General features: G+C 35.5%; 1 protein-coding gene and 1 long non-coding RNA gene across 5 annotated transcripts in view; one reads left to right on the top strand and one right to left on the bottom strand.

The window, feature by feature from the left end:
• LOC134654145 (uncharacterized) overlaps positions 1-22,258 on the bottom strand; it is a 299,175-nt gene that overhangs the window by 30,968 nt on the left and 245,949 nt on the right. The gene's annotated exons all lie outside the window — the stretch shown is intronic.
• The window catches only part of LOC134654116 (cGMP-dependent protein kinase, isozyme 2 forms cD4/T1/T3A/T3B), a 123,701-nt gene that overhangs the window by 96,627 nt on the left and 4,816 nt on the right, over positions 1-22,258 (top strand). For all 4 annotated transcript variants that reach the window (XM_063509546.1, XM_063509547.1, XM_063509548.1 and 1 more), the window contains 4 exons: positions 8,150-8,369; positions 15,101-15,242; positions 20,075-20,166; positions 20,547-20,693. In XM_063509546.1, the coding sequence (XP_063365616.1) occupies positions 8,150-8,369; positions 15,101-15,242; positions 20,075-20,166; positions 20,547-20,693 (601 nt within the window). The remainder of the gene's footprint in view (positions 1-8,149; positions 8,370-15,100; positions 15,243-20,074; positions 20,167-20,546; positions 20,694-22,258) is intronic.

Below are 22,258 nucleotides of genomic sequence, written 5' to 3'. Positions count from 1 at the left end.
CGTGATGTCTGTGATCCGTGTTGCCGTTGAGATTTGATAACCGTATGGTTCTTTTTTTGCAATTTCCCTTTTCTTTTAATTGACTGTAATTATTATTTGTAGGTCCATGAAGATCATGCTGGTGATGGGAAAATATTAGTATGCGACCGAAATTTCGGTTTCGGCAGGTTTCGGCATAAAAATCAAATATTTTTGCCGAAGGTTAGGTTGCGGTACAAAAACTGCCGAAACCGAAACCTAAACCACAGAATAACTAATAGTACTACCGCCCAAACTTAAGGCGGACACTATTTTCTCTTTTTTTTCTGTTTTTTCTCTTATCTCTTAAAATTAAAACTCAGTCAGAATACTCAGAATACATTTAATTGTACGTTTTTTTACTAGACTTGTTGTATCGTGTACCAGCTTCGCGAAATATAGGTGTTTCATTGTGCATAAGCTTAATTAAAAAGAACGGCCCATTAATATTTTATTCAATAATTTTAAAACGTGTAATTATAAAAGTTTCGGTTTAGGTTTCGGCCGGAACTAGAGCCAAAACCGAACCTTCGGTTTCGCCAAACATGTTTCGGTCGGACAATAAAAATATATAAATATAAAATACCAAACAACATGAATTGCATGTTTACAGTTATTGGTGCTGATGGAACTTTTACAATAGTACTGTTAGTTATCACATTCAATAGACAATAGTGTACGTGTTAAAGGACAATGCCTCCATATAAACAATCCGGATACATACTGTTCCGACACTATACGCGTGTGCAGCGGGATATAGGAAGATCATTCAACTGTGCCCGAAAACCTTTGAAAACATTAGTATTCTCAATGGGATTTAATGACTCGAGGACTTCTGTATGCGTGCCAGTATTGCCTCATTTTAGTTATATCCTATTAAATGTCTGAAGGTTAATGAAAGAAACAAAAGAAGTGTAGATCCGTTTGCCTGGGGAATAAAACTGGTGTTTCGCGCTATAAAAAACTACTTTGGAGTCACCGGAATTCTCATTGCTGATCTTATAAGCGCTTGTAAAGTGTTAGGTGTAAATATGTGACGTTCCACGGGAAAAGGTACCTTATGGCACTTGGCGCTTACGTCGCATAGCACCGCAATTGTATTGGAGCGGCGTTAATAATAGCGTAGGCGCCAACCGCCAATAAGGTACCTTTACCCGTGGGACGTCACATATGTAAGTACTAATAATGTGTCGATGTCATCAAATCTTGGATAAACAATTTTCACACTCTTCTAATTGTCTGATTGACTTGACAATTCGGTTATAGTATAACATGCAAAATCTATAATTCAATAACGAAGTTGAACAACAGGAAATAATAAGATATAAAAAAAAGTTGTAATTAAAGTAAAGTAAGGGATCGATGAATTTCAAATGCCCTTTTATCGCGAAGAACATGTAAAAGCGCACATCACATCACACATGGTGGGTGTACAATAATTTTCACACGCTTCTCTATTTGTTCCCACTGTTATCGGCTTCAGCACTAAACGAACCAATCGGTGGCATTGACTGTGCTCGCGATTAACTGAACATTACCAGAAGCATGTGCCCACTTGAAACGTAAGAGAACCATAAACACTTCCTACTCACTCATTATAAAAGATATGTCAGTCTGAGAAGTCTATTTCTTGGACGTAGTCGTTTTATTACATAATATAATGTAAATCATAAAACTCATAACAAGTATAAATAACTTGAAATAATAAATACAATTATATCACTAGTTTTTATTATATTAAAATTGGTATGATTGTACGTTATCATTAACATTCACTAGAATGAGTCATTGTGGCTTGGTGGCAATTTTATTATAAGTATTGGCCTTGATATTTGAATGCCTTCACTTCCAAGGGACCCGTCCCTGTTTCTTTTACTTGAGTTGATTCTACTAAAAGTTTTAATATTTATGCAATTTTAATTATTGCAAACGCGGATATGATTGTTGGTTCTTATTTTAGGCAGTAATTTGACTGAACCGCCCGCGTTTGTATTTGGTATTATCTAAGGAAGAAGGAATAATATATTAGAATATTAAAAAAGTAAATTAAAAAACCTTGAATACTCTATAGGGGAATGTGTTGCCCCATAGAGTGTTCATGATATACCTACTTAAGTATTATGGCTTATAATACAAATTTAATTAAATATAGAATAGTGAGACTCCACAGTCAAACACATGTAGTTTTGTGGAGCTTTGTCCTTAACAAAAAAGTTGTAATTTTTGGTGTAATAAATAACTAAAATAAAAAATAAATAAAAATAACTATTGTAACCCGGATGAGTGATATTTCCAGCACGCATATAGACAGGTACTAGATAGGTACCAGATACTTATTCAGATAAGATTTACCTAGTAAATATAATTTATAGAAGTTGACTTACACAAGTTACAGAAATTAGCTTCAAGTCTGTATTTGGACGTGTATAAGCTTATTTAAGGGCCTACTGCAGCCGCGTCTGGCGCTTCGTAAACCACGCCCGCTAGTTCTTCCCTCCCCGCTAACACGCACACATGGAAACGCTTCGCGCCGCACGTGAAGTTTGTGTGACCTTTTAGCACCATCTAACGTTACAGAAGTTAACTACCATTATACGCGGTCGCTGCGGTCAGCCATAAACTTAAATTCGGAAAAAATTGAAACAGATGGCGTTGTTACTTGTTCATAATAGCAAACAATAAAATAATTAATTAATAAACCTGAATATTTATTGTTGTTTTGGAAGATGTTAACAGCATAGAAGCAGCAGCGTATATAGCATATAAGTTAAGAGTATTGATAATAAGAAAATAGCACAAGAACAGAAAAGAGATTATTTTTGATAAAATATGATGAAAAGAGATTTACTTGATTACGCTCACCTGACTTTGCGGTCACTAAATGCAAATTTCAACCTTATTGTTATGGGGTTACAATACCCCTGGGGTTGCAGGCGTCCATATTCGTTATTATTATAAATGCTTTGGTTGAAATGCTTTTTAACCCTCGAATTTTTCATAGGTACAGTCACCTGCAATAATATGTTACTCTTCGACGGCCGCAAAAATATGTGACACGCTCTTATGGCTCTACAAATAAGATCTAACATGATCTACCGCAAAACGGCCTTCGGTGTGTAACATATTATTGCAGCTGACTGTACTCGTATTCATTGTTGTATAGGTAGGTATTAATATTTTTTATCCTATCGATTTGCATTTATTTGAAATAAATCACAGTGTTTAGTAATTATATGTTTTATTGAATAAGAGATTATTTAGGTATGTAAGGAATACAGGGTGCCTTTTTGAAACACTCATTTTTAGGGTTCCGTAGCCAAATGGCAAAAAACGGAACCCTTATAGATTCGTCATGTCTGTCTGTCTGTCTGTCTGTCCGTCTGTCCGTCCGTATGTCACAGCCACTTTTTTCCGAAACTATAAGAACTATACTGTTGAAACTTGGTAAGTAGATGTATTCTGTGAACCGCATTAAGATTTTCACACAAAAATAGAAAAAAAAAATTTTTTTGGGGGTTCCCCATACTTAGAACTGAAACTCAAAAAATGTTTTTTCATCAAACCCATACGTGTGGGGTATCTATGGATAGGTCTTCAAAAATGATATTGAGGTTTCTAACATCATTTTTTTCTAAACTGAATAGTTTGCGCGAGAGACACTTCCAAAGTGGTAAAATGTGTGTCCCCCCCCCCTGTAACTTCTAAAATAAGAGAATGATAAAACTAAAAAAAAATATATGATGTACATTACCATGCAAACTTCCACCGAAAATTGGTTTGAACAAGATCTAGTAAGTAGTTGTTTTTTAATACGTCATAAATCCCCTAAATACGGAACCCTTCATGGGCGAGTCCGACTCGCACTTGGCCGCTTTTTCTGGATAATTTTGAATTTCAATTGTCAGGGGTGCCTACATTATTTTTTAATACATTTTACAACGACAACAAACAAAAGTTCAAATTCGCCGTATTTTTATTACCCGGGTCGATCGCAACAAAATAGAAAATCATGTTTTTCAAATCTAAGCGTTATTGTAATTTATCTCAAATAACCAAAAAGTCAATCTGACTAGAACTTAAAAACGAACTGAATTATTTTAATATGTCGATTTTTCTTGGTGACCCAGGAGAATTTTTTTTTGTATCCCATACAAAAAGAGCGTATCTCAATCGCGTATCGGTTTTGGTTTTTACTTATAAGTGTGAAAAATATATTCTAAAGTCTATTTTTTTATTCCGTAGACTGAAATGACAGTTAATAGTATGAAATGACATTTCATGTTCATAAAAAAAATAAAAATAAAAAAAAAAAAAATAGACTTTACCATATACGAAGGATGTGTGTTTTTTCATGTTTTATGTGTCTTTTTGTACAATAAAGTGTTTTACTGCTACTAATATATCATATTAACGATTAACTAAAAAGGTATTTACATCTAATTTAACTGGTAAATTATTAAAGTCCGCTAAAATTAATATATACCTATTCAAAAAAAAAATTGTTAATATGTCCCAAAATCATGGCTCATTTTTTAAGTCTCCTGACTTACCAAACATATCGCAACGAAGGCAAGGGCACAACGCGGCATCTAATAACGTAACGTTTCAGTTACTTTTTTAGTCGCCGACCATTTTATCCAGGGTACGAAAAGAGGTATTAGATCTATCCTGGGTCTAATATGTTATAAAAACATAGTTTTTTGAAAAATGTTCGTAGGTAGTACACAAAATTTACCTTTTCTTTTAAATGTGATTTGGGTCATCGTTCTCCCTGGTGACTTTTCTGGTGACCCAAGAGACATCAATTTTATTATGACTCAGGAAACTTTTTTTCTATGCACTTTGATTTTTTTGATGCGCTAATTTTGTAATCTAAAATAACTTTAAACTGCTGATATACTTATATCACTTTGCTGATGAGTGGAAGTGGAATTGAAACTTAATTTATTGTTCTCTCCCTTGACATTTTGGCATACATTTGACATGCTGCAGTGCACTCCTAACGTTAATAAAGACATAATTTTTAGAAAAAGCTTTAGGAAAACTCACTCTTGAGCTTAAAACGATTAAGTCCTTATCATATTATGTTAGATTTTTAGTACAGATTTGGATCAGTGAAAATGTCTCTTAGCCAACTAAATTTGTCTCTGGGAAAAGTACGATATCCCTAAAAATTGTACGTACATTTCGCATTTTTCTGAAGGAACGGAATTCATAAATTGGGTTATTATTATTTTTCAGATTATTTGATTGCATTGAAATATCACCAAGATAGATAGAACATTTAAGTTACCAGAAGAAAAGCATTTGTGTTATTTTATACAGTGTGGAAAAAGTAGGTTCGATTCCCGGGCGCGACTAAGCGAATTTAAAAAAAAACAACGTGTTGCATTCCGGGAGTGCCGACAGAAGTGAAAACTCAATGACTAGTCCAAAATGTCTGCAGCACTATGTATAATTGACCCATCCTCCTTTCTATTGAAAACTTTTGGTTCCGAAATTGCTGGTCAGTGAGCTTGTTTAAAATTCGAAATTCAAATTTATAGCGTTAATTGTTTAAAATTCGAATAGAAATTGTAAAGTTACCTTGCAGACCTCGCATCTAAATATATTTGGTCATGATATTTTGAGTTTTATTCACCAGTACTAGAGTTCACTTTTATTAACGATTTCATCAAGATGTAGCTTTATTGAATTATATTTGAGTGATATAAAGTTATAATACTGTGAGATCCTCGTATTTCAGCCCGTACAAGATTATAACCTTTTTCATGTAATGTCATTGAGTTTTTCTTTATTGATTTAAATGCCATCTAAACCTTACGGTCACATGATCGCCTTACGCTGTCTCGAGTTTATCATTTTTTCGCCACCTCAAAAAGTGCCTAGCGCCGCTAAAGAAGTTTTCACTTCAAAAATCTTTGAATGCAGTTGTTTCTTTAAAAAACAATAATGTTTCATTTAAGTAAAATGAGCAAACTTAAGGTTTTAAGGCACTTTCCCTCCAGGGCCCATAATTTTTTTCCACCCGGTAGTAGACAACTATTTTTTTCGACTAAATGAAGTTTTATTAGATAAATCGTTGATCACATGGTTCGTTTCACACATCACATCAAATCGTTTGTCATCACAATCAAAATTTGTCAAAAGTAATGAAATTTATGCCAAAAAAACATAAATAAAACATATAAATTCAACACATTTTTTTAATAAAAATCTTTCTCGATGATATAAAAAAGAACATCGACAAATTATGTTCAAAGAATTAATATCAAAACAGATGTCATAATTAGGATTGGCTACTTTAAGAAAGGGACAGAGAGATTTAATCCTCTCGCTCTGCACCTTTTTCTCATTCCTCCTTGTCAAGCCAAAATAAACTATAAAATGATAGTAACACAGTACATTGTAATATTCACTTTTTCCACGGTATCATGTCATTGTAAATTACTTATGTGAAATTGTAGTGGCGTGCGACTTTCAAACCGGAGGTCACGGGTTCGAACCCCGGCCCGTGCAAGTGAGTTTTTGTAAGTAGGGACCTTTTTTAGTGGTACTTAAATACTTACTTGGTACTTTTCGTATTATTGAAATAAAATATTTTATTCAAACAAACTTAATAATATAATAATTAAAACGAATAATATCAATTAGTTTTCAATATTTATTCAATTATTTTAAATTATTTGAGCATGAAACATACTAGATTTATTTTTATCATTACAATAGAAAAAAAGCAAAAAATATATTCTTATACATATTTTATTTTCAAACAAAAATAAAGCAAAAAGTTACGGTTAGATTCTGATGGCTAAATACCAAACAGCTACCGATACATTTCAATATCTGTCGAAATTTCCTAACCCGTTGTAACTGACAAAGAGTATAGATTTCGACGTAGCATGACGTAGCTAAGCAAACACGCACACATGCGTAACGTATAGGCCTGTAAGAAGGCACCATCATAGGTTTACCTCCGATTCCGTTACTACTCAATGGAGTTACGACTCAACGTTTATTGGATATTAAAATTTTACGTAATTCGGAGCGCAGCGCGAAGTGACATAGGTCTTACCTCTTTGAGGCACGACGGCCATCTAACATTACTGGCATAAAGGATGCATTTATGAATTTGACGCATGACAGAAAGAGAAACCGAACTGCGTAAAATGGGCGTTTGCTGTTGAATTCATAAAATCAAAAATCGATAATAAATCCATCGGTAAAGGATAATAAGTTAATATTTAGTTCTTTGAAAGTTAAGACGAGATGAAAACCTTTGCTGTAAGGTGGATTGTGCTGGATATGGATGTGTTTTCTAGTTGCACGAAGCTAAAACCGAAAAATGAACACGTAAGTTTGGATTTATTTTCTATCGAGAAAATTTTAAGCATTCGTGTTTCGACTACTACGAAATCTCTTATCATATAGTCAAGAAACATATATCCGAAAATCACTACTGTTTGTTTCCGGGGCTAGCCACTGCCACCTTTCTAAGATCCTGTTATTTTTCGATGCACGGCCTTAAAGCCAAATGCGAAAGGTTGCGGTAAACACTTATTTGGTGAAACCGATTGCGTCAAACTCAGATCCGGTAATTTAAAACGTTGTGAATGGGAATGGTCATGCAATTTGAAGTTTTTATCTATAGTGGTTAAAAAAAACCGACGAGTTAAATTTATGTGCAATTTTGATAATATTGCCCAATTATTTACTGCTTCGTGATAGTGACTCATATGTTTTGGAATAGTGTATTTTGAGGCGGTGATCAATAAATTATGTATGAATTAGTAATATGACATAAATAAATAATTAAGAATGAACTATGAATTCATGTTATGCTATTTTAAAATTTTGTCTTTGATTATACTCGCACAAAATCTGATTTTGTTTCAATATCTGCTTAGGTTTTGTACGGCTACATTCCTGATCGATCCATTTATCAGTTGTTTATCTTTCTCGTCTATAGTCGTTATCCCAAGAGCCTCGGCTCTTTAAATATTAGACTGTTAGATACTCAGATTGAAACAATTGCGATGAGGCCAGGAATATTGCAGGTAATATTGAAGTGTCTAACGTCATTATTTTCGTTATTCTTCCACATGTAAACGTAATTCGTATTTTTTTCCAGAGGGCCGAGTGGAGGTGTCTCGAGAGAACAAATACCTCAGCACCATGGCGCCCGGCAAGGTGTTCGGCGAGCTGGCCATCCTGTACAACTGCAAGCGAACGGCCACCATCAAGGCGGCCACTGACTGCCGGCTATGGGCCATCGAGCGCCAGTGTTTCCAGACCATCATGATGAGGACTGGTCTCATCCGACAGGCTGAATACACGGACTTCCTCAAGAGGTATGTAGAATATGCTTTTATCATTATGGCCATCATCTTCATAGCAGCCTAATAAGCCTTCAAAAGTTAGTTCAGCCTAATGCAGCATTGTCAGAATTGAAGATCACTGTGTTTGAAACAAAAAAAAAACCTTGCAAAGTATCTGTTGGGCATTACTTACTATCGCGTAGTACACAGTTTACCTCATCAATGTTGATGCCGAGATCCTTATATTGGTTATGTACTTACTCGTATTAGCAGCTCCAACAAATTCGTAAAAAACGTAACGTTCTCGTCACGCTTTCTGTGAGTGTTTGCAATAGTGTGTAGGCATCAGGCATTACGATTGTTGGCCGGAATCACATCATTTGATTCGTTGGTATAAATAAGTGCACTGAATTACCCAGTCGCATTCAGTCAATAGGTTCCGTAAAGCGCGCAAATGAGTTTAAAATAGACGCATTATAATTGCGAAATGTGACGAAGAATCTATGGGAAAACCAAAAATATTTGGGTAACAGCAATGTTTGGGTTGTAATCGTCGTAGAAATGTACCTAAATTGTTGAAAATTTATTCTAGCCTTCCATGCCTTCGCCATCAGCATCTTGTTAGTTTGCTAAGCGATGTAATGAATATGATATTACATCACTGGACCTAGGTAGTAGGTAGTAGTTGGTAGTATTTCCATAATTATTGTCCGGTCGCCGATAAGTCAGGTATTGACCTAATATGTCTCTTAGGGAACAGCTATAGTCGGCATAACGTAAGAAATTATATTTGACAGTTAAGTATTAATTTACACTATTTATTAAGCCAAGACCTACCGCTTAACTGATAGCCTTAGCTTACGTTATTCCGACTATAATGAAGATTCCTCGTAATGTACCACATAGTCAATTGAGCGGTACAACAGGTATATTTTAAGTTTAACAACTCTTTATCATCATATAAATATTTAAACCCAGGGCTCGTTAAGGTTACAACACGTACTGAGACCCGAATAAAAACTGCTCTGTCCAACTAGCAATCAGGATGACCCAGAAATGCATGACGTCGCTGATAAGACACGTTCAACCAGACTTGAAATGTTTCGGAAGTTCTTCGTACGATTTAATTGAGGCGATATTTTTAAACCTGTCAATTAAAGCTACGGAGTTGTTTTTTGACAGGAGCTTAAAAACTCGGCATATTGCTTTAATGGTTATTCTCAGAGCCGGATTAAGCGTGTCGGGGCCCCTAGGCAGTGCAATGCTCGGGGCCCCCTTATAGTCAATTCTGCATACATAATGTTCAGTATAGGGAAGTAAGTTTTCGGTTTTAATTTCAACCTTCAGGTGTCGGTTGAGCCGATCCGAACAAACCGAGCGATGTGTTTTTCGCTAGGTAGTTTAATATTTTGCGAGGCTGAACAGCGATTGTCCGACCGTAAGACCATACGCTGAGCCACATGATTAAAATTAAACTACTAATAATGATTTTCCATGTATGTACAGGGCCAACCAGCAAAAAACGCGAGCGCAGCGAGCGCGAATTTTTTTGGAAAAAAATTGTGAGAGCGTGTTAGAAAGGCCGGGCCGGCCCTAAAAATTCGAAGTTCCCCAGTGAGGCGAGCTTTCATGTGAGGTCAAAACCGTGCTTCAGGACAAGCTCAGCTGGAGCACAGATACCAACGAATGTCCATTGTATTAAAAAGCGAGACCGCAGGCCGAGCTTGGCGCAGCGAGACCAAAGGCTAAGCTGAAGAAGAGGAGATTTGGAAGACAAACCAAAAATTGAGGTAGCCTCACTTTTGGCTGAAGGTCGAGCTCAGCAATCTCCACATTACTTAACAAGCCCAAAGCGTACTTATAACCAACGAGGTGAGCTTTCATGCGAGGCAAAAGGCCAAGCTTCTGAAATCAATGTTGATATTTGTTAAAAAGCGGACGCCGAGGATCGAGCTGTAAGAAAGCAGCGTGCAGCGCTCTAACACGAACCAATCGTCAAATGTTACCCAACAATAATATGTGTCATATGTACAAGAGTTACTCGGAGGGCCGAAGTTCCATTGATGAGGTTTTAGGCCCTCAGGAGCCTGAAATACGTGCTCGACATTACATACTTTAAAAGCTATAAAATGATTGTGTGTCTGAGAAACTGATATTGGACATTAGATACCATACATTTTTTTTTAATTTTGACCATAAAGAACAAATATTTTTATTTGGCGCGCGTGGGGCCCCCTAGCCGAGGCGGGGCCCATAGGCAGTTGCCTACTCTGCCTTAGGATTAATCCGGCCCTGGTTATTCTTCGATTAAAAGAATATCTACTAAAATTTCTGGTGTGTGTGTGTTGTGGGTATATCTCTCTAGGGGTACAAAACAATCAGCATTACCGGTTTAATGTTTAATAGACTTGATATAAGAAATAATTGTTGTAATATGATTTTTAAACAATTTTAACATTACTCACAACTGTTTTTACTTATATGGTTCTTAATTCGAATTATTCACCTACGCATTCAATTTTAATACTTTCTGTTCCTACGTTTGAATGAAGAAAACATCTCTATCTGGAACGGCTATTTCGGTTTTTTGTTTGTAATGGGACGTTGTTTGTAACATCGAGGCCATTAACCCCGCTCGTCTTGGCTTTATTTAAAAGTTTGTTTTGTTTGACGTCCGCCTAAGGAACTCGTTGTACATATTTAATTTACCTATATTGTTCTTTACCTGATATTTTTATCTCTAATTATCATTTAACGCATGTTTACCACGACAGAATGTTTAAATAAATATTAACCGTGCTAATTGAAATTGTTGACACAAAATATATTGTAAATATGTCGTCTAGTATCTTGTTGATAACAATTAACAAGATAAGACTCTAAAACAAACAAACAAAAGACATTCAAAGTTGCTGGAGTACACAAGGGTTCAAGAATTCCGTCTAGGGCACAATACCAATGACAAAAGAAAGGATAATGACCTCAAGCAAGACATTTATGCAAATATTAGCCGTGCAGTGGCCCACTCTTCTGCTTTTGAACCAGGACATTTGCATGCACGAATACATAATATATTCGTATACTATTGTGCATAATATTCGTGGTAGTTTAGTTGGCATTTGGCATTACAAACACAAATGTTAAAAGCGCACTTCTGTGGATCGGTGACTCGTCTAGTAGACGTGAGGATAATATAAATGCTGTTCTTAATTTTTGAACGCACAATATACCGAGGTCATACGATAGTATGTGTTGCTTAAACCCCAATGCTTTGTTATGGTAGGGCAGAAGCGTGGTGAATGAATAGTAAGTAAAATATAAATCTAAACTTTGCAGATAAGGTATTAGAAAAGAGCTATATATTGGTCACCTATTATTAGGTAAATTCACTCATTACCAAAGAACCTTTACAGAAACCTGTTCAACTACCTCTAGTACTTAATGTAATTACAGACAGCCTGGCACATTGTCCAAGGATATCGTGCGGAGGTACTTATGCTAATGTCAGCAGCTGCTACAGTGAATCCTTATGTGCCTTTCGTGTTCGCCTCTTATGGCGATCCATCTTCTGAGAAGGCATTAACACAATAAAGATTAATGTCTCTATCGTGTGGGGTATATGGTTACCGACGACGGTTATAATTGTTACGCTTAACGCATTAGAAATGCAATGCTTTCGTGGAGTGAAACTCGGTATTATGTAGACGTATGTATATAATAAAATAATAAATAAGTAAATCCAAAGCAAACTTAGAAGAAAACTGACTGATACAGTATTTAGTTATTCTACTCACTCACACAATGGAGACAAATTAAACGAACACTCATCAGGCTTGTTAGTCAGGCAGATAAACTGTAGTGACACAGAACTAATTATATTGTGAACACAAGACAATCAAAGGTACAATACAACCTATCAAATGAGAACAAGAGTAAAACAAAGGAATTGTTTTTGAAACTAGTACGACTCGTAGTGTCACCGCGCCGCGTTACCCAAGCGATTTGCGACACACCGGCACGTTCTCGCCTTCATGATATTCGCAATAATCGCAATCCTTTCACTGCATCCACGTCCTCACCAATAACTATTGTTTAGGGTTGCACCAACAGTTTTTAATTCGTCAGGCCCCTTTTTCTTGTACCGTCACTCAAATGCTGGGGATCATGGCTCTCGTGGGTTGCACCAACAGTTTTTAATTCGTGATGCCCCTCTTTCTTGTATCGTAACTCAAATGCTGGGGATTATGGCTCTCGTGGGTTGCACCAACAGTTTTTAATTCGTCAGGTCCCCTCTTTCTTGTATCGTGACTCAAATGCTGGGGATTATAGCTGTCCCACTGCTGGACAATTTCCACGACTCCCGGTTTAGTGTTCCGGCTAGTTGTTAAGGAAGGTGCCCAGGTTATCCCGTACTGGCTGTATAGATATACTAGTTCAAGATTCATGATTCTTCCCATTTTTCGCTTATTTATACTCCCGGGAATGACTCTTACAGACGTCGAAATAGAAAAACAAAAACATCACCTGATAGGTATATCCGTATTTCATATAATTGTACAAAATAACTGACATATCAGAATAAGTTCTGATTTCGGCAACCCTATACTTGTTATTCAATCAGACTTAAATTGAATCAAACATTTAACGACACGTACACGATGCGATATTTCAATGTCCGACAGTCAATGAGTCCTGCAAATGCATCGATTTCTTTTAAGTAGAAATCTTGTCAATTACATTCTTGAAACTGGTTGTTTGGGTGCACAAAGTAAAGATTTGCTGGTATTTTGATAGGGTGTAATTTGACAAAAACCCATTTCGGAGCAATTCTCTAAAAGTTTGTACATTTCGATCACATCTTAGATTTCTATAAAAATTGGTATGCTGGTAAAGTACATGAAGCTGAACAACTTCCACCACATTTCCCAAAATGTCCCAGAAAGTTTCTAAGAAACATTCCTTTTTTATTTTCCAGATTTCCTTACACATTTGGTAACAAAAAGGAATGTTTCTTACAAACAAAAAATTACATGCTCACTATTTTGATTTATTTATGAAATCAAAACTCATGAAATCATTTTCATGTTATGTGACACTACACTACACATAATTTTACCAGGATTTGAACCCTCCACCAGCTTTTCTGGACAAGACCACTGTTAGGGCAATCTCAATGTGGCATATGTAGGTAATAAATTAGTCTAGTCTTATCAACCAGCTTGATCTCAGGGTATGTCATGATGAGGGTCGGAGCTATTTTCCTCTATTCGAGACGTAACTAGCACGCCCTTAAGCCCCCGACATACTTTACTCACAAACATTTACCTAGTTGGTTGGTAGTTGGTTTTAGTTAAATGATATTATGTCACATTGGTCCCATTAGCTCACAACTTGTATTACACAGTTTTAGAATACCTTTATGTAGTATGTATGTATAAACTCTTTATTGTTACAGAACACTAACACACGAATAATAATAATATGGCACAGGATAGGCAGTACAATAAATCCATGGTGTGAATACGTTTTACATCAAAATTATCCACTGATTGTCCCATTCTTTGTTGTGTTCGTTGTAGGTACCAAATTAATAAAGGCCGAAAGAAAGTACAGCTATTATTATGTATATGTCAGTGCCTACAATTCGTTTGTTAATCAACTATTAGAATTTAAGTAACTCTTCAGATACTTATCTAATAAGTACTCTCAACAGCAATGAAATCGGGTCACTTTGTACACAATTTTCATACAAAGTGTCCCGTTTCCAGTACTCTAGAGTGTATTTATTTCCGGACAGCACCGATTATATAAAAGATCAATTTTACGAATTATGCATACTTATGCATACTGGTTACTTAACCAGTCTTACACTAATCAAGTCACAAAAGCAACCTCTAAATTTAGACTAGTGTGCCGCTCACTTTCAATACAAACCAGTAACATTTAAGTATACGGCATTTACCTGCATCTACGTTTCAAGATTATCAAGTAGATTTATTTTCGAACAAAATATTCAAATAATTTGCAAAAAAGATAAACGTTGTCGTACCATTATTGCTAACTAAAGCAAAACTGTCTGAATTAAATATAAAGAAATTATGCAATTACATCATGATTACTGTTATAAATTCCTCGGTAAAGAGCGTTTTATACGCCGAGATAGAGATAAATGTATTGCATAAAACGTTTTCTATTTGCGGGGATAACTTAACTTACACCTATTTCGAGAATTACGTAATGTGTACGTATTTTTTTGTCCATTACTTTCTACTGGACGGCGTAAAATAATGCCCCAATCTTGGTTCTTGAACCATAGTTTTGTAATAATCTTCATCGTATCGTAACCTTTGTGTGTTCTATTTAATATAGGTACTAAGCATCGCATCAGTTACGCACATAGCGTCATGTACTTGATATTGATTTAAAATTTATATTATCTATACTCTCTTTATTTAACTGTGCATACAAATCAATTCGTTCTATTCGGCTCTAATTGATTTACCTACATGGCACTGCATTTCATAAGTTAATAAATCAAACCTAGTTTAAAAGCATTTACAAACATTAAAACGCAACAACACGAAACTTGCTCTAATTGAAATGCAGTCAATCAGAATAAATATGAAGTACGTTCACATTAGACACAGACGATAAAAAACCAATCAGTCTCCGAAACACCGACACCCGCCATCAACTTGCACTTGACCGGTTTCCGATGATGTAACTACTGGTCCAGTTTCTGACTTCTTTTTTTTTTGTTTCAGCGTTCCGATCTTTAAGAACTTACCCGAGGACACGCTTATTAAGATCTCGGACGTGCTAGAAGAGACGCATTACCAGAATGGAGATTACATCGTCAGGCAAGGGGCCCGAGGTGACACGTTCTTCATCATTTCTAAAGGACAGGTAAATATCAAGTCAATTTATAGTATTAAAAATAGCATAATTAACCTTATAAAGGTATGAAAAATCTATTGTTAAATCTAACTAGAATGACCTAGATTATATGAAAATTACTATCAGTACATACTCCTTTTAAAAATCTTTGGACATCTAATTGGGTCGGACAATTATGTCATAGTAACGCTAACAGCACTGACCGAGGTTTTGTTAGTCACAAAGAGTTGAATGAGTCATTAGTCAACATGATTCATATTTTATCAACTTTTTCATCTAAGAAGTCATTTCTTTTAAGTTCGTTGTCGTCATATTAAATTTGAGACCTATCACTATTTATTTGGATGACATCGGCTCGTACGTGTGAAGATGTTCTCCAAATACGAAAGTCAACAATTTCACTTTCGTTCCGCGGTTCAACTTTCGAGAGACCGGCTCCGGCGTGACTTCTTCAACCACGCCTCTATGTTTTGTAAACATAATCACGTAGCCTTCGATTATTACTCATTTTCGATATCGTAATCGTCAAATCACGTAATTATTTTACAATAGCCGGTGCAATTTATGTCTAAAAGGTTTTTTTATTATTTAATCGATTCTTGAATTACTCAATGCATCTAGATAGTATATAGTACTTTATTCGCTTCCGCAATAAATAATGCTTCTCGTCTGATGTCGCTCTGTGGTTCTTAATTTAAATTTGATTAATATATCGTCGTAAGAATTTTGATTAGAATAGAAACGCTGGCTTTCTTTTGTGTCTGATCTGACCACAACTTTGTTATTGTTACACCGCCATCCACCCCCAGTGTGGTCTATCGAAGGTCGAGATTTGATGTATATGGAATGGGCGTGTGACTAAAGATTTTTTTAACTGCACATAGCTTTAGTGGTAGAGGACAGAAAGTCAAGCTATTGTGCCTCCAAGGTCAGTGTTCTGAGTGAGGCTTATGCTGTGCGGTATTTTGAGGCCAGATTATTTAACCCGTGTGGGAATGTATTTACAGTGCAGTTGGAATTGGTACATTGCATTTTCTGCATTTTTGACTGTTTAATCGCACTGTAATTACTTTTACAAATTATATTTTACCTTGCAATGTTCGTAAGTATGCAAGATGCTGGTTTTCAAGTTAGAATACCACTTTTCAATCACTTTGTACCTACTTAATTAATATAATATATTTAGTATAAGTATTCTTAACTTACGTAACTTTAGTGACAATGCAATGTACCCTTAATGTACCTAATTACTTGTACTATGCGTAGTGGTAATTAATAGTAATTATGTCTGGCGGAACCGTAGAGAAGGTGACATCCGTAGGAATTGTACAATACAATTAACCTAAGAATAAAGCTGTAAGTATCGACTTTTTTCGAATCGTCGTAAGTATAGACACCAATTTTCACGAATGATGTTGAAAAACTATTACATATTGCGTCATGAAACGGCCTGTGTTCGTAATGTTTGTATCATACCCACATGTTGTTTCGACACCGGCGTCTACTAGTTTAACAGAAATAACAGATGTTTTGATTCGTTTGAGACACTTATATGAGCGGCGTAAGGTCTCTTATTTAATCAGCTTTTATTTTTCTTCGACAATGTATTGAATTTTAGTTGCTAAACACTATTTTTACATATCCTATTTAGTAGTACGTAGGAAGTTATTTTTTCAGAAACAGTATCAATAATATGAGCTTTGTAATCAAATAGAATTCCTTAAAATGTAATAAATTGCAAGGTTATCATCTCTCTAGTGTTTAATGTCTTTTTTATATATTTCTTTTATTTCAAACATTTACATAACTCTGATGCGGATTCGAAGTACCTATAATTAAAAATAAAATAAATTTTTCGACATTAGCTGCGTCGAATAGAGAAGCTTAGGTACTATTGCATGTGTGATGTGATGCGTAGGAGATAATCGACCATTTAACCTATGTTAGGTCACATAGGTTACATAATTATGTTAGGCCAGTGAGAGATAAAAACAGACATCAACCCTTTGTTAATTAACGTAGTTAATCCTAAATTCTCTTTACTTCCTTGAATCAATGTTATATATTGTTTTCTTTTTACGCATACCAAGAGTATGGACTGTGTATATAGGTAATTATATTATATTGGATTTATAACAAAGGAGCTTCGAGGACGTGATGTTTTACTTTAACTGCCAAAATGAATTGCTATAATATTTATTACCGTGAGAATTAAACTGCAAGTACAAAGCACGTTTCCTCATTCATTCATTCGGTTACTGTAAGGTACTTGACCTTGGGGTCAATCCAAGGGCATTGTATAAACAAAACTATAAATTTTCATATTAATCGAGCAGAACCCAATGTATATGTGTATATATATATTTATGGTACGGTACCTATTATTTATATATTATCAATAGGTACCTATATCGGATCATGGGAAAATTAATATATTTCTATCCTAATACTTGGTGACCGAAGAGCTGGCAGCTTTCTCGCGTAGCGTATTAGCCTCGCTACACAGCGGGGAAATGCTGCCAGCGTCTTCGGCACCATGCCAAACACGTCCAATTTTTTAGATTTATTTTAATTTTATTTAGTATTAGTTTTTAGTTTTATTTAGTTAAGTTAGTTTATTTCTTTATTAATGTACAATTACCTGTTAATTTATTTATTTAATACTTATACTATCCTAACGAAGGGGTTAGAATTTCGAATTTGATGATCTAGTAAATTATTGTTTTTATTTTTTTCGCGTCTTGGAAGTACATATTTAGAATGGATATGAAGTCAAAGTTTAGAAAAGATGTCATTACCTACTATGTATCTCAGCCCTCAGCCTTTTGGAATCATTAGTTATTTTGTTACAACCCGTTCATCTCACTCTCAGACAATTTCGTCAGAAAATGCTATTGGAGTCCACGTAACCAAAATGTATTAGAATTTTAACTACCCAAGCATAATAAAATACATTAACTTCTCCTCAGGCATAGCAAAGGGAAAGTGTAACCTCAACAACACTCAATTAACCCTGACAAATCGGACAATAAATACAATATTCCAAAAGAAAGTAGATGAACTAACTAATCCGTAACGAGAATGGCCGGTAACTTGTGAAATGGCCGTATTTACGTAAAGTAAACTTGTTACTTCAACCATAGTTATCTCATCCGCTTCCGTAGATACTCGTGTTTGCAAAAGGGCCTAAGTAATTTTTTCTATGTACGCGGTCAAGTTTGGGAGTGACGGTCTTGCTACATTTGATTTTGTACCTTAGTTATATGATCATAAAGTGTATATTATGTGGATAATACTTTTAGGGGTTATGTTATAAATAAGGATTTTATTTCATGTGTGATAAGGTAGAAAATGCAAAATCATCTGTGAGTCAAACGTTAGGTTATCATGGAATACGCTTAAGCCTCTTTAGTTTGACATGATGCGGTTACCTCACTGAATAAGCAAGTCACTTTTTTGATCTTATCCAGTTCGTTGCTAGTTTGTTGGATTAGGAACCTGACTTTTTATGACTTTTTGTGCGGTTTGCTAAATTAACCGTTACCTCATTGCATAATGTGAATTATGAAAATAACAATATTTTAATATACCTAATAACAGTCAAACCGGTTACGATTCTGAAGTTGGCGGAAAGGTTTACTTACCATTTTATGGAAACTAATTTACGTAACAGCTACAGAATAACTAACCAACCCATTAAGCATTGGTACACTAAAAATTAATACTTATAAAATTTTTGTGATATAACGTAACTTTATACTGGGTTGTGTAAAAATTCGTGGCACCTCATGTTGTTAGTTGGTACCTACCTAAAATTTATGTAAAACGGTCTAATGATTCTACACATGGTCTAATAAAACATGGTCTTCTCTTCCCAGAGTGTCACTTGCCTACGTCACAATAACATTGCCACTTTATTTCAACATAACATGTTACATGGGTACATTATATCTATGGTTAATAAGTTAAAATATTTCTTTATAATTTTATAATTTTCATTTATATGTATTTTATCTTAAATTTTACAATAACACGTCATTTTTAATTATTCGTTAACAATATCTTCCGATTCACGAAAGAAATTTCAAACGTTCGGGTAATTCTGTTTACACTACTGGCAACACAGGATAGCCCTGTCACATTTGACAATCCGCCATTTTGTCCCTGACCGTCATCCTTGTCGAACGCGTGTTAATTGTTATTTCCTTCTCGCTCAGTGTCAGCAGTCGCAGTGTTTTCCAAACTTTTCACGTCGTAAGCTTGGTAATTAATGTTTTGTTACGAAAATGGTTGGCTGCTCTATTCGGAACTGTAAGAGTAGGATTGAAAAGTGCAGTATAGATTTGTTTTATTTTACTATGTTTCTACATGAATAACTTAAAATTAATGCCGTTAAAATAATTTTCACCGTTGGTTAAAATTCTCCCACATTTTAAAGTTTGAGAACCTGTAAACAGCATGATGACGTAGGCAATTAGTGACAGTTAGGTCATTCGCGAATCTCGGAAGAGAGTACCAGGCGGAGTATATTATTATACCATGATTCTACATAAAACCTACCTAGCTATTGTGTTAGATATTTGATGCCGTGATAGCACGCGATATGAATGTAAATCGCACGTAGCATACTGCATTCATAAAGTAGGTTATACAATACTAAGTAAATATGTAGGCACCTAGTCGGGAGCTGTTTTCTATAATGACACGCACGCCACTCTAAATGAACCTGCTTAACTTGTCCTCTTAAGTATAATTATTCTAATAATGACTAGACTGCCTATGGACTAAGCCGGTTCGTGTGATGTGAAAATTGAGGCTAAATTGTTTGTTATTTTTTCCAGGTCAAAGTTACCCAGAAGCTACCTAATAACGACGAGAAATTCATCAGGAGCCTCACTAAGGGAGACTTCTTCGGTGAAAAAGCGTTACAAGGGTAAGATTTTAATCTGATCTATTTTTGTGACTCCTTTTATTATTTTTTATAGGTGCAGGATGAATGTTAAGACGTAATACAAAACATGTTCTGCAAACTCGTCTCTCTGGTGCTACAATACCTGGTTATGTTTGGTCCTATCATGATTCACCATTAGGTGGCTAATTTTCGCTAAACATATTGGGGTCAATTCGTTAATCGGTAACATGGTTCTCTATCAGCGGCCTTCTTTTGATCCGTCCCTACTGAACCCTACATCCTGTATTAGTAGTGCACCATTCTAAGAACTCTCAATATAACATATGCATAACTATTCTGCTAATTATTTTCTTTAAAAATACGAGTAAGCGAAAATTAATCACAACTTTTGTAAATTTCAGCGACGACCTCCGAACAGCGAATATAATTGCTGACGCCCCCGAAGGCACCACTTGTCTCGTCATCGACAGGGAGACCTTCAACCAGCTCATCTCCACCCTTGACGAGATCCGCACCAAGTATAAGGATGAAGGCGAGAGCAGAGCTAGGTAAGGGTTCTTTAAACTACAAAATTTTGTTCCTTTAGGTGTAACCTATTGTCAACGAGCAGTAGACCAGCAGCTAAGTCAAACTATATTCCAATCCAACTAAAGTAGTGGCACCGGTGAGACTTTAATTTGTATCCAAGAAAATATGGGTAGGGAACCGATCTCCTAATACGGCAACACTGTGCAGCTACTGGACAGTGTTGCCACATTGAAAAATCGGCTTCCTTGATAACTGGTTCCTCGTCGGACACTTGTGCCACTACGTTAGTCCAATAGGTGTTTCGAATTTCCAAGTTGTTAGGCAACAATAAATTGCCTGCAGTTCAAATTACCAAATCAACAGTCACATTCTAATTGCCGATGATCACGTCCCAGCTATGACGCATGAATGGCGGTTCTCAGATGATAATCACCCAGGTATCTGATGACTAATTAATGAGATTTGAAAAAGTAATGAAGTAGCCGAGTTTCCTATGTCAAGTTCATCATAAAGACCGAAGCTAAACCGGATTCGACGAAACAATAGATTTCAATTGAATGAGTCTTCTACTATTGTGATGCTTATCTTTTATTTTTCATCAAAACAATGCAATATTTTGGTTCTTTACGAACGTTGATTTCACTGTCTTTAATTCGTTCTATTTCTTTGATGCTAACAATTGCGAGGAAAATTGTGGTAAGTATTAAAAAAACTATTTTTTTTGTGTTTTTTTGAAATAATGTACAAGTGTCACAACATGAATAACATGATGGATGATTTAAAGAAACTTATCAATGTCAATGAGGTTTAAAAGAACTCTTTAATTATAGGATGGAAGCCAGTGTTTAAGATGGTTATTAACTTTTCTCTTAGCTCGGAAAACACGTGTTTTAACAAGCGGCATTGAGGAGTAATTGCAATTCCCGCGGTTTTATGCGATTGTGAAGTGCTAAGCACAGTCTGTGAATTCTTCGTTTGCCGAAGCGTGGGCGCGTCGAGTCTTTGGGCGAACCAGCGTATCGTGGCCTCTAAATCTGTAATAAACGTCGGATATCTGAGGGCGTTTATATATTGGTCCTACGAATCATCAACTAGTCCGAGCTCTGCAAGCGATGTGAATGACACCTGAGAACACAATACGCCTGTATAGAAGATAGCTTCGTCAAATATAATGGAAATGAAATTGAGAATGAACAAAAGTTAATTAATAACAAAAGAGTTAATTGTAGGTGCAATTGCATCAGGACTATTAAATATTTCGAAATTGTCTACGTTGCTGTATTGCTCAACCTTATTGTTAGAAAAGAATTTAACGTTTATGTTAATTGAAATGTTCGACAGTCTTATTCTTAATAAGTTAATAGCTATCGAAAGACGAAAGGACCATACAAGCCACAAAATGTTACTAGTGTATGATGCTGTTGGGGACATAAGGATATAGGTATTGGATCGGTAGCTCTGACGAATTTAGATTTTTAGCTCCCACATAAACTTATACTTCGTGCCTACAGTTTGTTTGAAATTGTGGCAGTGACAAATCTATTTACGTACCTGTGTGGCTGTGTAGGTACCTAATTACTTTTAT

Source organism: Cydia amplana, chromosome 14 (genome assembly GCF_948474715.1).
Source record: "Cydia amplana chromosome 14, ilCydAmpl1.1, whole genome shotgun sequence".
Lineage (NCBI taxonomy): Eukaryota > Metazoa > Arthropoda > Insecta > Lepidoptera > Tortricidae > Cydia > Cydia amplana.
This window is presented reverse-complemented; position numbering and strand designations above follow the sequence as displayed.